The following is a 15,375-nucleotide window of genomic DNA, read 5'->3' on the forward strand; positions in this document are numbered from 1 at the left end:
CTCTGCATACTTCTGTTTATACCCCGTTCTGTTAAATGCAAGTCTCTGCCATGCCTATTTCGTCATGCACACACAGTGAGAAATATGCGATGGCAGCAATGACAAACCCAGCTGAAGTGGCATTTCTAAAAAGCACGGAATGCAACCATACAAAGTGCTTTGCATTAGATGGACATAAATTAAAACTGCGGTCAGTAACACCCACTCTCTTGTCACCTACAAGTCTATCATTTGTGCTGTGCAGTGAGCCATGTGAATTATAGCGGTAAGAAAATTCTGAGGCAATAATATGAATAATGGAAATTGCATGCAAACGGGATAAAGAGATTTGCTCCTACCATGTTATATTGCGATCAAACCCTTACACTGATTATTGGAAATAATCACATTGTTAGTGCAGTCAATGTTTTCAGTTCCTTGTCTGAACATCTTAAGACCATTGCTGTAAATGGAAGAAAGAGCTCTCAGATTTAATCTAAAATATCTTCATTTATGTTCTTGAGATTTGTCTATTAATTAATAACTGTATTTTGCTTTTTTGTGAACTAAACATTTACTTGTGAGGGGGAAACACTTTTAAAAAAATGAAAAAGATGATTAAATAAGTACAGAAAGGATTGTTTTGGTGACTTTAAACAACCCAGACTCCTGAAAACGTAGTCCCGTGGACGTGTCTGGAGACTGCAAATCATGTAGCCGAAGGTACGTATTGCTGCATTTGTTTTTTTAAGCGAATGCTAGGCAGTATGACGCCGTTCCTCTTCGCGCTCACCGGCTGACTGCTTACCTCCGTGTGGAGGGCTTTCCCACCACAACCAGTTCGTCGTGTATATCGGCGGACTTGAGACGCTGAGAGGAGCTGAACACGATGATGACGACGAACAGGTTCGAGTCCCGGGGAAGAGCGGTTTCAGAAATTAGGTGAGACAACAGATTTAAAAAAATAAAGTTCCCAAGTGAATAACAGGGTGAGAATGTGGTAAAATCCGAAAACGTTGTAAAAATCAGACTAAGGCTTTTCTTTTTCTGAAAGGCTTTTGTAAATTGTTGGTTGGGTTAAGGGAAGTAAGTAGGAGGGTGGGTCAGTCGATTGGCCGGTTGGCCAGTCAATCATTCAGTCAGTCAAACAGACTGTCTTGTTCGACAGCGGCCTCTTGGGGGATTTACGCGAGAACAGCGCCGGCGTGAACGGCACTCTCGAGAGACGTTCGAGATACAAAAAAACGCACATATCGCACTCTCATGGATTTGCGAAAACAAAAACTGTAAAATTACGTACATCCTGAGACGTATTTCGTGCACACCTGCCAACAGTCCCGGTTTCCCCAGGAAACTTCTTCTATAGACCCATCTACCGCCCTTCTCCCCTATTGTTCTGCCTCCCGGAAAACTCCCGGAATCCCTTCATCCCCCAACCCCCCGCCCAACCTGCTCCTCAGCTTTTTGGTACAGTTCGGCTAGCTCCATACCCGCTCCTTGCTGCGTGGTCACCTTCTCCCCGCTCTTCACTTTGTGCGCACGGTCAAGCGCAAACACCTACCACCTCGCCCCACCCCCACTCTTCACTTTGTGTGCACCACCGGATAAAATAACCGGATTTTATGATCGGAATGTTGGCAGGTATGATTTCGTGGTCTCCAGAAACTTGAAATGTTGACCTTTAGATGATTAATCTGTATATCCATCCCAGACTCATTCTGAAAACGTACCTCAATATACATTTCTGGAAAACGCCAAATATGTCCCAGGAGCTACAATTTTTTTTTCAGTTTTTGTTTTTGTGAATCCACCACAGGCCGTTGTGTACGCTTTTTAAGATCTCAAATTTTTTTTCGTGAGTGCTATTCACGCCTGCTGTTCTCGCATAAACCCACTATTCCCACATTTCCCACATTCTCACCCTGTTATTCATTCATTCGTTCATTTTCTTTTTGGCTTGGTCCCTTTATTAATCCGGGGTCGCCACAGCGGAATGAACTGCGTACTTATAAAGCACGTTTTTCCGCATCAGATGCCCTTCCAGCTGCAACCCATCACTGGGAAACATCAATACACACTCATTCACGCACTACGGACAATTTAGCCTACCCAATTCACCTGTACTACATGTCTTTGGACTGTGGGGGAAACCGGAGCACCCTAAGGAAACCCACGCGAATGTGAGGAGAACATGCAAACTCCACACAGAAACGCCAACTGACCCAGCCGAGTCTCGAACCAGTGACCTTCTTGCAGTGAGGCGACAGCCCTGTTATTTACTTGTTTATTTTATTTTTTGGATTATGTTTTTTTCTTACCTGCTTTCTGGAACCGTTCCGGACTCAAACTTCGTCTACTTTTTGTGTCTCACGTCCACCGAAGTACATAGCAAGCTTACTGGACAAACTGGTAATAGTTGGAAAGCCGTCCATACTGATGTAAGCGTGAAAAGAAACAGCATCATACCAACCCGTAGTGTTCATTTTAAAAATGAAGTGCCGCCATACGTACTTCTGGCTACATAATATGTGATCTCCAGAAACATATATACATTTTCAGAGTGAGCATGTGTTGTTTATGTTCCTTTAAATCACTTTGAATATGGTTTTGATTTTTTGTAATTGCCAATATATAATTTCTAAACAGATTTCGAAGAGCTGTGGTCAGGCATAACCTATGACCTCCGTAAGGGTGAGTTGATATGGGAGCCGCTGTGTCCTGTCAAAGTGCTAGTGTCTCTGTGTCATGCCGATGGAAGCAAAAGCTGCCGAGACATTGGAGAGGCATTTCATTCAGATGGACAAAAAGTACGTTATCTGTTATTTAATCCTTTGTTCCTTTTTTATCACACCTGAAGTCATACCTGATGATTGTAGGAAGTCTTTCATAATTATCTGTTTTTACCTCAGGTGGTATTCTCCTCTGTGGATCCACACCCTGCACTTTGCACGAAGGTGGGATGTTTTTACGGCATATTTACTTTCATCTGTAAATGAAAATTTATCGTTATGGAAAACATTGACAGCACTAGTCAGTCCCAGTTGGAGGTTTTTTGGTAGATTTGGTTGCATCTGATACGCCACCGCCTGCGGGAGACTCTGATTGGCTGTTCAGTTCACCAACATGCATTAAAAAAATAACTAACTTAGAAAGCAAGCAAAGAATTCAAGATTGGACAGGCAACGGTTCTGATTTTATGTTACCTGCATTAGTTTTTCAATATGTGACTGTGTTTGTTAGAGGTTGGAAATTTTGGAGTTGTTTAGACAAGAAACAAAATGATTTTAAATGTTATTTTCTTTCATATAAATTATGAATAATTGTGAATTATTGATAAATAAATTAAGAATAATTATATTTCTGTGACAGAAAATAAACTTTTGTGTTGGATTGTAATGTAAGCCTTTTTTGTAGTTTACTACTGAAGTGGGAACATGGATTAGATGTCCTTTTTCCGAAGGGAATTTCTCAGGTAAGTAAGTAACAATACAGCTTTAACCAGCAGTTTGTTTGCGTTACGTGATGTATGAAGGCTAAATATCCTTTTATTTGACAAGTCTGGACAGCAAAGATGGCATTTAAAGATGGTCAGCAATGGGCAGAGATATCAGCGTGGGTGAAAGCCAACTTCTCCGTTTCCATCTGTGAGATGAAACCTTCTCAATGCAAATCAATTGAAGGAAGCAACTTGAAAACTCTTTCTGTGGTAAGGAGCCTTGAGCAGGATTACCAACATGTTGGTGTTATGAAAGCTTCAAAGCAAATGTACATGATGTCATACAGATGTTTTTTATTCCTATTATTTTGTTTCTCTGTGCTGTCTTATTCATCTTTTTAAAGCATGCCTTAAGGCATTCGCTGATAGCAATTCCCTTGTCAAAGTAAAAACTTTTCACCTGCTTTGTACCTGCTGACACTGCATAGAAAAGGGTCTGTTCTAAGGAAAACTCAAGGGCAGTCTTGTTTAAGCTTGTTTGATGTCACGGCAGCACTTATTTGTTTTCTAGGACAAAACGAAGCCCACAGTTTTCAACTTGTCTGAAAGTGCGTGCAAAGTGTGTGTTTGCATCCAGGTAAGGCAACAAAGGAGTGTGACAATAACATTGCTTGATAAATCGTGTTGGATTTATTTCATTGTCAATTTTCATGTTTTCTTAAAAGGTCCAGAGGGTGGATGTACTCTTTTCAGTCCCTGTACTTCAATGCGACTTGCAGTGTCGTAAGTATATAGTGGTGTTTTGTGGAGGCTACAAGTTAAAGCTACTTATAATTTTAAGCTTAACTATGAACTATAAACAGCTACTGTTGCTACAGATGTAACTACAGTACATCACAAGCTATACAATTTGGTAACTACATTGTAGGCACAATATAGCAATTGTTAGGGCTAAAAAATGTTGTCTTTAGTCGAATAATTAAATCTTTATTACTAAACCATTCACTCACTGTCCTTCGGCTTAGTCCCTGATTATCAGGGGTTGCCAGAGCTTAAGGAACCACCAATTACTCTGGCATCTGTTTTATGCGACGGATGCCCTTCCAGCTGCAGCCTAGCACTTGGAAACATCCATACACTCTCTCATTCACATACACACACACACTTATGCATTGTAAGCAATTTAGCTTATTCAGTTCATTTACATTCACCGGTCACTTTATTAGGTACATCTGTCCAACTGCTTGTTAACTCAAATTTCTAATCAGCCAATCAGGTGGCAGCAACTTAATGCATTTAGGCATGTAGACATGGTCAAGATGATCTGCTGCAGTTCAAACTGATCATCAGAATGGGGAAGTAAGGTGATTTAAATGACTTTGAACGTGGCATGGTTGTTGGTGCCAGACAGGCTGGTCTGTGTATTTCAGAAACTGCTGATCTACTGGGATTTATACGCAAAACCATCTCTAGGGTTTACAGAGAATGGTCTGAAAAAGAGAAAATATTGATACTGATACCAGAGGTCAGAGGAGAATGGCCAGACTGGTTTGAGAAAGGCAACAGTAACTCAATTACCACTCGTTACAACCGAGGTATGCAGAAGAGCATCTCTGAGTGCACAACACGTCCAACCTTGAGGCGATTGGCTACAGCAGCAGATGACCACACTGGGAGCCACTCCTGTCAGCTAAGAACAGGAAACTGAGGCTACAATTTGCACAGACTAAACAAACTACACCAAAAATTGGACCATAGAAGGTTAAAAAAACATTGCCTGGTCTGATGAGTCTCGATTTCTGCTGTGACTGTCTTCAGTTCCTGCTTATTCTTGAGCATTTTCTATTTAGCTTTGTCTTCAGCAAGTGAAATGCGTGCTCAATCAGATTCAGATCAGGTGATTGACTTGGCCATTACATAACATTTATCTTCTTTTCCTTCAAAAACTCTTTGGTTGCTTTTGCAATATGCATTGGGTCATTCTTCATCTGCACTGTAGTGCGGACCAATGAGTTCTAAAGCACTTGGCTTAAGCTGGAAATATTGCCTGAAACACTTCAGAATTCATCCTGCTGCTTTTTGTAAACAGTAACATCATCAATAAATACAAAAGAACCAGTTCCACTGACAGCCATACATGCCCATACCATGTCACTACTACCACCATGCTTTACTGCAAGGAATCATGATCCTTCTCCATACTCTTCTCTTCCCATCACTCTGGTTGATCTTGATCTCATCTGTCCATAGAATGCTGTTCCAGAACTTTGAAGGCTTTTTTACAACACTTATTTGGCATTAATCTTGTTTTTGAGGCTCACCAATGGTTTACATCTTGTGGTGAACCCTTTATATCCACTCTGGTGTAGTCCTCTCTTGATTGTTGACTCTGACACATATACACCTACCTACTGGAGAGTGTTTTTGATCTGTCCAACTGTTGTGAAGGGTGTTTTCTTCACCAGGGAAAGAATTCTTTTGTCGTCCAGCACAGTTGTTTCTGTGGTCATCCAGGTCATTTAGTGTTGTTGAGCTCACTGGTGCATTTTTTCTTTTCAAGAATGTTCGAAACCGTTGTTTTGGCCACGCCTACTTTTTGCAGTCTCTTTGATGTTTTTTTTCAGCCTAATGATTGGTTGCTTGACTGATAGTGACAGCTCTTTGGATCTCATCTTGAGAGTTGATAGTAACAGATTCCAAATGCAAATAGCACACTTAAAATGAACTCTGGACCTTTTATCTGCTCATTATAATTGGGATAATGAGGGAATAACACACATTTAGCCATGGAACAGCTTAGAAGCCAATTGTCCAATTACTTTTGGAACCATAAAAAGTGGGAGGCACATTTTCAGTGTTTCATTTCAAATATATTATGTTGGTGTATAGAGCCAAAACTGCTAAAATTGTATCAATGTCCAAATATGTATGCACCTAACTGTGTGTGCTATAACACACAATGCTCCTTTTTTTTCTCTTGAATGCCGCTCAAAAACGAATGAAAGTGCACCCCACTCCTTAGTTGGCGGTCAGCCACCCTCGCCTCTCCATCAATGACAGTGTCATATTCCTCAAAGTTGTTTAGAATTAAATGTTTAGAGATAGTGTGATACAACACACATCTATCTGTGCCTTTGATGCACCCCTTGATGCTGCTTACGTCCTTGTTGCAGCAGCAGTGACACTGAAATTAGGCACCGAATTTTATATGCTGATTTGGTCTGTTGCGTATTGGTTACACAGGTAACGGTTATAATAGGGCTTCAGTACCCAAGCCTGCCTACCTACCTACAATTGGTGCCGGGACTCAAACCTGCAACCTTGTGGATCACAAGTCCAACTTAAACCATTAGGCCATGGCTGCCCTGCTGGCTACGAAAAGAAATAAAATAAAAAAATAGTTGAGTCCAGTCCCAAAACACACTACTGCTTGACCCTCATTCAGCTGACCCTCACTCGCGATGCCTGGCAGGAGCACTGGTTTCCCCTCGGTGGATGGTCTTGAACTCCTATGTATCCAGATGGCATGCAATGGCTCATGGGCAGCCAGCTGCGAGTTTCCCGTTTAATTATTTTGCTAAATGCAATGTTTTGTTGTTATTGTGAGTGCACAGAATTAAAGCTAGACTCTTTAAAGAATTAAAACATGTAGAATTGAAAGATATAGGACTATTAGAATATCTGTAAGATCAATAATGACAGCATAAACTGCTGTGAACACAGTGATGCTGTTCAGCTTCCACATAAATATTTTTCATAGATTAAGTGGCCAGAATAAGTTGCTATTCAAGGTCAATGAATGGTAGGAGGGCATTTGCATGTCCTGCTTAATGTACTGTCACCACACAAACCAGGCATTAATGATCTCATTCATCAGAGACAGTGAGATACAGTAGTTGAACTGCAGTCAAGCTAATATTTGATAAAATTGTCATGTAGCTGCAGCAGCTTCTAAATCAGCTATACTGGGGATATAAAACAACATGAACCCAAGCAATCTGCTTGTAATTGGACATAGTCCAATCCAAAAAAAATATAGTGGAGTGCAATAATCGGAATAAATTGGCCAAATCTGGTTCAATTTTGGACAGTAGATGTTGATTTAAAGGTGCAGTAGGTGATCTGCCAAAATGCTAACCGCTTATCATATTATCTTTGGACGGCAGGGAGGGACTGTGATTCAAAGTCACACCCCCTGAAATCGCGAGCACCGCGTCACAACAGCAGACAGACAACCCACTAGTTCAGGTCATTGGCCAGTTAGTTAGTGCCAGCGCCATGCAGGAATTACATTTATTACTTTGCCACACTTACATGCTATTTCAGAGCGAATATTCAGAGTAGCATGGTAAACAGTATAGGAAGGCTGTCATTGTTCAAAAATGACCCAATGTGAATATAAAAGCAGCTTCAGCTCAATAAAGCAGGTTAGGCGGAATAGCGCTATTTACTGATGTTTTGTTGTTAAACTAAATATAAATCTACATTATAGATGCTGTCAAAGAACCTTATGAAACTGAGAATAATCACATCAATCTTTCACTGGGAGATTTCAGTGGCTGAACAACACGTTTGTTCATACAAGTCATTCATAAAACAACACACTCTAACATAAGCTTAGCCTGACTAAGTTTTAAAACAACTTTACCTGTCTAACAGTAATACTTCAGCCATGGTGTCGTCCTTCCTCCAGCGTGCTAAAGTAACTCCAATATTGATTCAGGTTTTTAAAAGTTTCAATTCAGCTTTTGATTTCTCCCGGTCCGTCTTGTAACCGCGCGGCCACTTTAAGGGTAAATTATACTCGCGCCTGGCTTTACAGTAATCGGCCCGAGCTCGTCTGTCCTTCGGCGCCTCTGGCTCCGACTCGGCATCGGCGAGCGACCTGCAGCTCGGTTGCGCGCATGCGTTTGTGATGCAGACGGGCACGGGCTAATGGTGGATCTGCGTGAACAGATGCGCAGAAGTCCGAATTTACATATGCTGACAGACAGTCTGACCTGCTTATCGGAATAATGGGAGATCTCGGTCCGACTCTATTTAATTGGATGAACATTTTTTAGTTTTATGCTTTACCCAGAATATAAAAATACATATAAACACATTTAGATCATTTACTGTAAGACTTTCAACCAGCACAACAAAAAATGTTTCTGAAGACAATCACCTACTGCACCTTTGACCTTTTCAAATCTGATCGAGACTTAACTTGATTGGAAATTTTGAGCATGTGCAGTGACAGAGATTGCTAAATGGCATATTGCACACTGAAATACTGCTGTTGATGATCAAAACAGTGTCAGAAATGATTGCTTTTCCAAGTTGTCATGATTAGGGACTGGATGTCTGTTTCACATTTTTTTTGCACTGTGAGCTCAAGGAGTGTAAACAATCACAGCTATTTCAATCTGACTGAAACAAAAAGTATCCAGACAAACGTTGCTAAAATGGTGAAACATTTGATCTAGTGATTTGTAGTGTTTTGAATTTTCTTTAGGTGCTCCGGTTTCCACCACAGTCCAAACATATGCGATATTGGTGAATTGTGTAAACTAAATTGGCTGTAGCATATGTGTGAATGCAAGAGTTTATGGATGTTTCCCAGTCTTGGGTTGTGGCTGGAAGGGCATGGGCTGCGTAAAACATATGCTGGATGAGTTGGCAGTTCATTTTGCAGTGGCAAAGCCAGGTTAATAAAGGGACTAAGCCGAAAAGAAAATGAATGAATGAATGATTTGCAGTGTTTCAGCTTTTTGCTAAAAGGCTACACTATTTTAAAAACAGCTAAGTGCTATGTTAATGAAAACGTAGTGTAACTGTAAAAGTAACAGTTTTTGGACATTTTTTTTTGTATATTTACAAGCCCAAATCAGAAAGTTTTAGGGCAGTATGGAAATGTAGGGAGTGATATTTAAAGTGAAACTAATGTTCTGTACCTTTAAATAAGTTCGGGAATAGTATCGCGGGATCAGAGACCCGTGAGTGAGATCGCGGAGGAGACGGAGACAGAGAGAAACCGCACGAGTTTATCTGTTATGGCTGACCTATGATGTTTAATATATCAAGGGTTAATACCTGCCGATTGAGCTCCGTGTGTCCTCCTTGCAACTAAGCCAAAGAACCCACGAGACTGCCTGGGGTGAGAACTGTAAAGTTTACATCTAAAGACCAACACGAGTTACAGAAATAAGAAAGTATGGAAAACATGAATAAAAAAGAAAAAAGTGGTTTCTAAATTTATTTTGACTTGTATTTCATTCATGATAATACAACAGCAATATTTAGTGTGTTCTTCATGATATCTATTCTTTATTTTTTCCCCCTCAAAAAAACACGTTTTCCAATTTTGGTTCTTGAAACACGTTTCAAAAAAGTTGAAACAGTAAAGCATTTACCACTCTATGATGTTGGCATGATATTTCACAACACATAAAAGACATTTAGGGACTGATGACACCAAGTGATCAAGTGTTTCAGGTGTAATTTTGTCTCATTCTTCCTGCAAACAAGTCCTAAAGGCGGGCAACAGTACAGGGTCTTAGCTGTCACATTTTGCACTTCAAAACGCAGCACAGATTCTCTGTTGGAGACAAGTCAGGACTGCAGACATGCCAGTCAAGTACCTGTGTTTGTAAGGTGTGCAGAATGTGGTTTGTTGAAATCGGCGTCCTTCCAAAATCTCTTTAAACTTGCAAGTTACCTTTGCCAAGTAGCTACATATTGTGTACTTGACAAAGATTTGGCAAAGTAGTCCTAAGCTCATAGTGATATCGCTTATAGATGAATGACGATTCTTGATGGAGTGTCTCCTGAGGCATTGGAGATCAATGTTGTTTAGCTTAGGCTTGCACCTTTGTCCTTTACGCAATAAGCATTGTAATTCCCCCAGATTCTTTGAATCTTTTATCATGTTATGCACTGTTGCAGGTGAAATATCCAAATGTCTTTCTGTCTTTCTTTGAGGAACAACAGTTTTTAAACATTTCAATCATTTTCTCACGTATTTGTTGGTAAACTGGCGATCCTCAGCCCATCTTTGCTCCTAAAGGATTAGACCTTCCTTGGATGCTGCTTTTGTACCAAATCATGATTATAATCACCTGTTTCAAATCACATCATTATTTAACATCATTTAACTAATTTACCTGATTACTAGCCCTAAACTAATCCTGTCCCAACTTTTTTTGGAATGTGTCGCAGGTTTGAATGACAGGAAAGGATGTATATTTGCAAATTAAATGAAGTTGACCAGATAAAACATGAGATATTTTGTGTTCATATTGCCTGCAACGAAATACAAGTCAAAGTTGATTTGGAAAACACTGCTTTCTTTTTTATTTGCATTTCTCACACTGTTCCAATTGTTTTTCTTATTTGGGGTTGTAAATATAGCATCACTTAAAATGGTACAAAGTACAAAGTGCAGGAAAGCTAAAGGTTTGAAACACTGAATGCTACATGCTTTTTTTTTAACAAACCAAAAAATGATCTTAACTTTATTAAAAAGTTGTGGCCATAATAACATGCGTTGAAAAAAATACAGAACTTCATGCAGTAATAAAAAGTACCTCATTCTGTGTAGAGTTAAAGCAGTGAAAATGTAGCAATGTAAGAATTTACTGCAAAAAAAAAAAAGCTAATATAACAGTATCACTTGGTATGTTTCTCTTTAATTTCACTAAGACTATAAGCTCTATTAAGGATGTGCACTTTTTTGTTTAATCACACAGCAAACTGGTGCCATGACCCGGACAGTGATCACTCTGAGGACATTGAGATGATCTTACTTCCTGCTGTCATTTTTCTGACTGTGATTCTGGCAGTTGTCTTGTTTGGTAGATTGACGATAAAAGGTAAAGGTTACTGTGGTTTGCCACACCTTTAGCTAGCCTAAAGGAAAATAGTGAGATTTTATGGTTCATGGAGTTATAAACATTGTGTTGGAAAAGAAAGATGGTATATAAACCATTACATATAGAACAATTCGTTTTAATAACTCATTTAAAAGTAATGATTTAGTAATTCAAATGACAAATGTAAACCTCAGGCATAAGTAATAGTGGTACTACCAGTTCCAAACCTGCATATACACTTAAGAAAGGAATCGGGTGTGGACGTATTGCGATAAAAGAGATGAAAATCACTGATATACAGGTTGTGGCTGTCAGTTTTTCCAGGAAATATCTTGTGGTTTATTTTGACTTCTTATTCTTTAGATGGAGACGAGAAGAAAGGAAGACTTTGGAAAAAACTCAGGTGTCAGGGGATGGTAGGTTTTTACAATCACATGATTCGTGGTGTAAGCTGAGCTCTATATACTTACTGCAATTCACAAATGAAAATAAATGTCCTCAAGTTTACAAATCAACCCCTAGTAACACATATGGAAACCTTTATATATATATATATATATATATATATATATATATATATATATATATATATATATATATATATATATATATATATATATATATACAGTTGAAGTCAGAATTATTATCCCCCCTTTTATTTTATTATTATTAATTTTTAAAAATTGCCCAAATTATGTTTAACAGAGCAAGGACATTTTCACGGTAAGTCTTATTTGTTTTATTTTGGCTAGAATAAGAGCAGTTTAAAAAAAAAAATTAAAACCATTTTAAGGTCAAAATTATTAGCCCCTTTAAGCTATATGTTTTTTCAATAATCTACAGAACAAACCATAGTTATGCAATAACTTGCCTAATTACCCTGACCTAGTCAGCTTAATTAACCTAGTTAAGCCTTTAAAGGTCACTTTAAGCTGTAAGAAGTGTCTTGAAAAATATCTAGTCAAATATTATTTATTGTCATCATGGCAAAGATAAAATCAATCAGTTATAAGAGATGAGTTATTAAAACTAAAATGTTTAGAAATGTGTTGAAAAAATCTGCCCTCCGTTAAATGGAAAAAAATAAACGGGGGCTAATAATTCAGAGGGGCTAATAATTCTGACCTCAACTGTACATATTAGGGGTGTGACGGATCACAAAACCTACGGTTCGGATCACTTTAGTGCTTTTTAGTCACGGATTGGGCCATTTTTTTCAGCCAAAAAGTGAGGAGACAAATGTTATTTGTTTTCCATTTCTTACAAAAGCAATACTGCTAGACACTTTTGGTTTCAACAAACAAAACTTAGAACCTGTAATTTCATTAAAAATAAAATGAAGAAATAATCAGCTGAATAAAAAATAAATAGTAACATATTTAATACTTTGAAAATTTCACTGGTACTACTACTGTTGCTAATAATGCTAAATGCATAAAACCTAAAAATATTTATTTTTAGTCGCATTTTCAATAAATGATTCAGTTATTCACTCATAAAGCTTCATTGCTAAATGAATCATTTTAAAAAAAAATTATTCGGTGGCACATTTTTTATAGCTGGTTGTCGCCACCATTTGGTCAAATAATGTAATTGCTGCCTACAAATTTCACTTTTAAGCATATGACAGTGATTTTAATCTTTAATATAAACATCAGTGGTTTTATCTAAAATATAAACTGTTATTCCAGTGCTTCTGTGTTATTGACTTTGTTATTAAGGTTCAACTGTGTTTTTAACTTCATAACTAACTCAATGACTAAAGACTCTCTTTCAGATTTAAATACAGCGATTCAAATGATCAATAAACATATCCAAATCACCATCATTTATAATTTATATTGCATGGGTGTTGAGATCCCAAACTTTTAAGGATTAATCGTGCAGCTTACACTGAATGCATTGATGCAGGCCAAACAAGTAGTAAGAGAAAACATGAATGAAACCCACCCCATCCTGAATAACCTACAGGAAAGCTTTAACGCTTCATACATGTGATTTAAATAATGTGAGGATTTTGGATTAATCTTCATGTGAAAACACCCCTAATAATACACCCCTAATATATTAGATTAAACTATATATTGAATATAATAAATAAATGAACATATTTAGATATTTGAAAATATACAAGTGGCATTTTTGCAATGTTTCAAATTATATGCTGCAAGTGACATATACATATGTGAAATTCAATTATTAACTTGGATGTTATATACAGTTGAAGTCAGAATTATTTGCCCCCGTGAATTTTAAGCCCCCCGATTATTTTCCCCCCCAATTTCTTAGAGAGATAAGATTTTTTCAACATTTCTAAACATAATAGTTTTAATAGCTCATTTCTAATACCTGATTTATTTTATCTTTGCCATGATGACAGTAAATAATATTTGACTAGATACTTCTATACAGCCTAAAGTAACATTCAAAGGCTTAACCAGGTTAATTAGGTTAACTAGGCAGGTTAGGGTAATTAGGCAAGTTGTTGTATAACAGTGATTTGTTCTGTAGACTATCGAGAAAAAAATATATAGCTTAAAGGGGCTAATAATTTTGTCTCTAAAATGGTGTTTTAAAAATAAAAACCGCTTACATTCTAGCCAAAATAAAACAAATAAGACTTTCTCCAAAACAAAAAAATATATATTTTCAGACATACTGTGAAAATGTCCTTGCTCTGTTAAACATCATTTAGGAAATATAAAAAAAAGAAGAAAAAAGAGACCTTATTAACTATTTCATGACTGTATTACAACACTTTGGAAACCACATAGCATAATGCATGAAAAGCAAACATGACTCACTTTCTGTTAGAAATACGACATAATTGTATTAGTTATGAATGTAATTAAAAAATATAAACAAATTTCTTATGTTCCTTTTAACAGAATCAGTGACACGTCTGCACAGCAAGTGGAGATGCGAATTGTGGGACAGTTCTCGAAAAACATACATTTCTTAAAAATCCTTTGATGTAAGGACTGAATTATTATATGTAAATATATATGTATTGTCTGTTTTGAATCATGCAGCAGGTGAGTTCATACCATTAGCAAAAAACAAAACATTTGTAAATACACTGATTTTTTTTAATGTAAGCCAAAATAATGCTGAATTTATTTGACAATAAATATTTTCAGTCGTTTTTCTTGCTTTGCAAACGTATGTGATCAGTTTTGTACACCAGAGGGCGGTGTCGCACACAAATGAATGTCTGTGTCAGCAGTGTGGATGAGTTTTTCCTTCCCATGTTGATATTTCTCTCACGTAAGGCTTAAATCTAGGTCACAAATGGGTGGTCAGCTTACAGGCGCTTGTGTAACCCTGTGCGTCGGTTCATTGCTGTTTTGCGACCGAGTATGTTGTCGCCGGTGTCCACCGTCGTACTAAATGACACACTTTTTTCTGATCCTAAGGATGCAAAGATACTATATGACATTCCTGGATGATTCGGCTCAGTGCCGATGGGAGGGGTGGAATCGGCTCAAGGGTTTGCTGATGAAAACATTCCTGAACGATAGAGTAAAGCCCAAACAATAGAGTTCAATCATAGATGTAGGATAAATACAAATTTGGGGAAATCTTAGGCTGTGATTGTGTTCTGTGGTCAATTTTTTTTGGAGAGTTCACAGGGTTTAGCTAACTGTTTGGTGTGTGGGAGCTAACGCTAGGGAGCTCTGACTGGGGTAAACTCTGTAAAACAAACCCATGTGAAAATTGTTGGCCTCGATGACCTCATCGCTGCCTCCAGACTCCACCTGCTGTCTGCGAGGCTTCAGTGGGGAGTGAAAAATGTTGATACTTTCCATACAGTCCAGAGCGCTACCTTTTCTGTACCTCCCTTACAGAATGTTCGACTGGTTGTGCTTTGCCTCCAAAACCTGTTTGGGATAAAGGGATAAAGCGGTGAAAAAGCAAACGGAGACAAAAGCAATTGCTGAGTTGTCGTATGTTTAGGTACTTCCACTTTAGCAGCCAGTGACCGCTTGTGACCTCTTTGGTTGGGGTCAATAGCCACCAGCCTTGTCCTCTAACCTTTTGGATGGGTCAGTTTTATTATTGCAGACTCATGCCATCTGTTGGTCTTCGAACCTATAAATCCCGATG

At 38.1% G+C, this 15,375-nt stretch overlaps 3 protein-coding genes across 3 annotated transcripts in view; 1 reads left to right on the forward strand and 2 right to left on the reverse strand.

Annotated features, from left to right (window-relative positions):
- The window catches only part of il17rel (interleukin 17 receptor E-like), a 29,931-nt gene extending 15,518 nt beyond the window's left edge, over positions 1-14,413 (forward strand). The window contains exons 10-18 of the mRNA XM_087312472.1: positions 2,626-2,786; positions 2,889-2,933; positions 3,394-3,451; positions 3,537-3,685; positions 3,987-4,052; positions 4,141-4,198; positions 11,146-11,268; positions 11,632-11,684; positions 14,157-14,413. Coding sequence (XP_087168598.1) covers positions 2,626-2,786; positions 2,889-2,933; positions 3,394-3,451; positions 3,537-3,685; positions 3,987-4,052; positions 4,141-4,198; positions 11,146-11,268; positions 11,632-11,684; positions 14,157-14,165 — 722 coding nt within the window. The 3' untranslated portion in view covers positions 14,166-14,413. The remainder of the gene's footprint in view (positions 1-2,625; positions 2,787-2,888; positions 2,934-3,393; positions 3,452-3,536; positions 3,686-3,986; positions 4,053-4,140; positions 4,199-11,145; positions 11,269-11,631; positions 11,685-14,156) is intronic.
- parp6b (poly (ADP-ribose) polymerase family, member 6b) overlaps positions 1-15,375 on the reverse strand; it is a 549,184-nt gene that overhangs the window by 395,666 nt on the left and 138,143 nt on the right. The window lies entirely within an intron of this gene.
- The window catches only part of LOC147830926 (uncharacterized), a 42,368-nt gene continuing 41,337 nt past the window's right edge, over positions 14,345-15,375 (reverse strand). Inside the window, exon 5 of the mRNA XM_087312490.1 lies at positions 14,345-15,149. The gene's annotated coding sequence lies outside the window, so the exon portion shown is untranslated. The remainder of the gene's footprint in view (positions 15,150-15,375) is intronic.

Source organism: Danio rerio, chromosome 25 (assembly GCF_052040795.2).
Source record: "Danio rerio strain M-AB ecotype USA chromosome 25, GRCz13ab, whole genome shotgun sequence".
Lineage (NCBI taxonomy): Eukaryota > Metazoa > Chordata > Actinopteri > Cypriniformes > Danionidae > Danio > Danio rerio.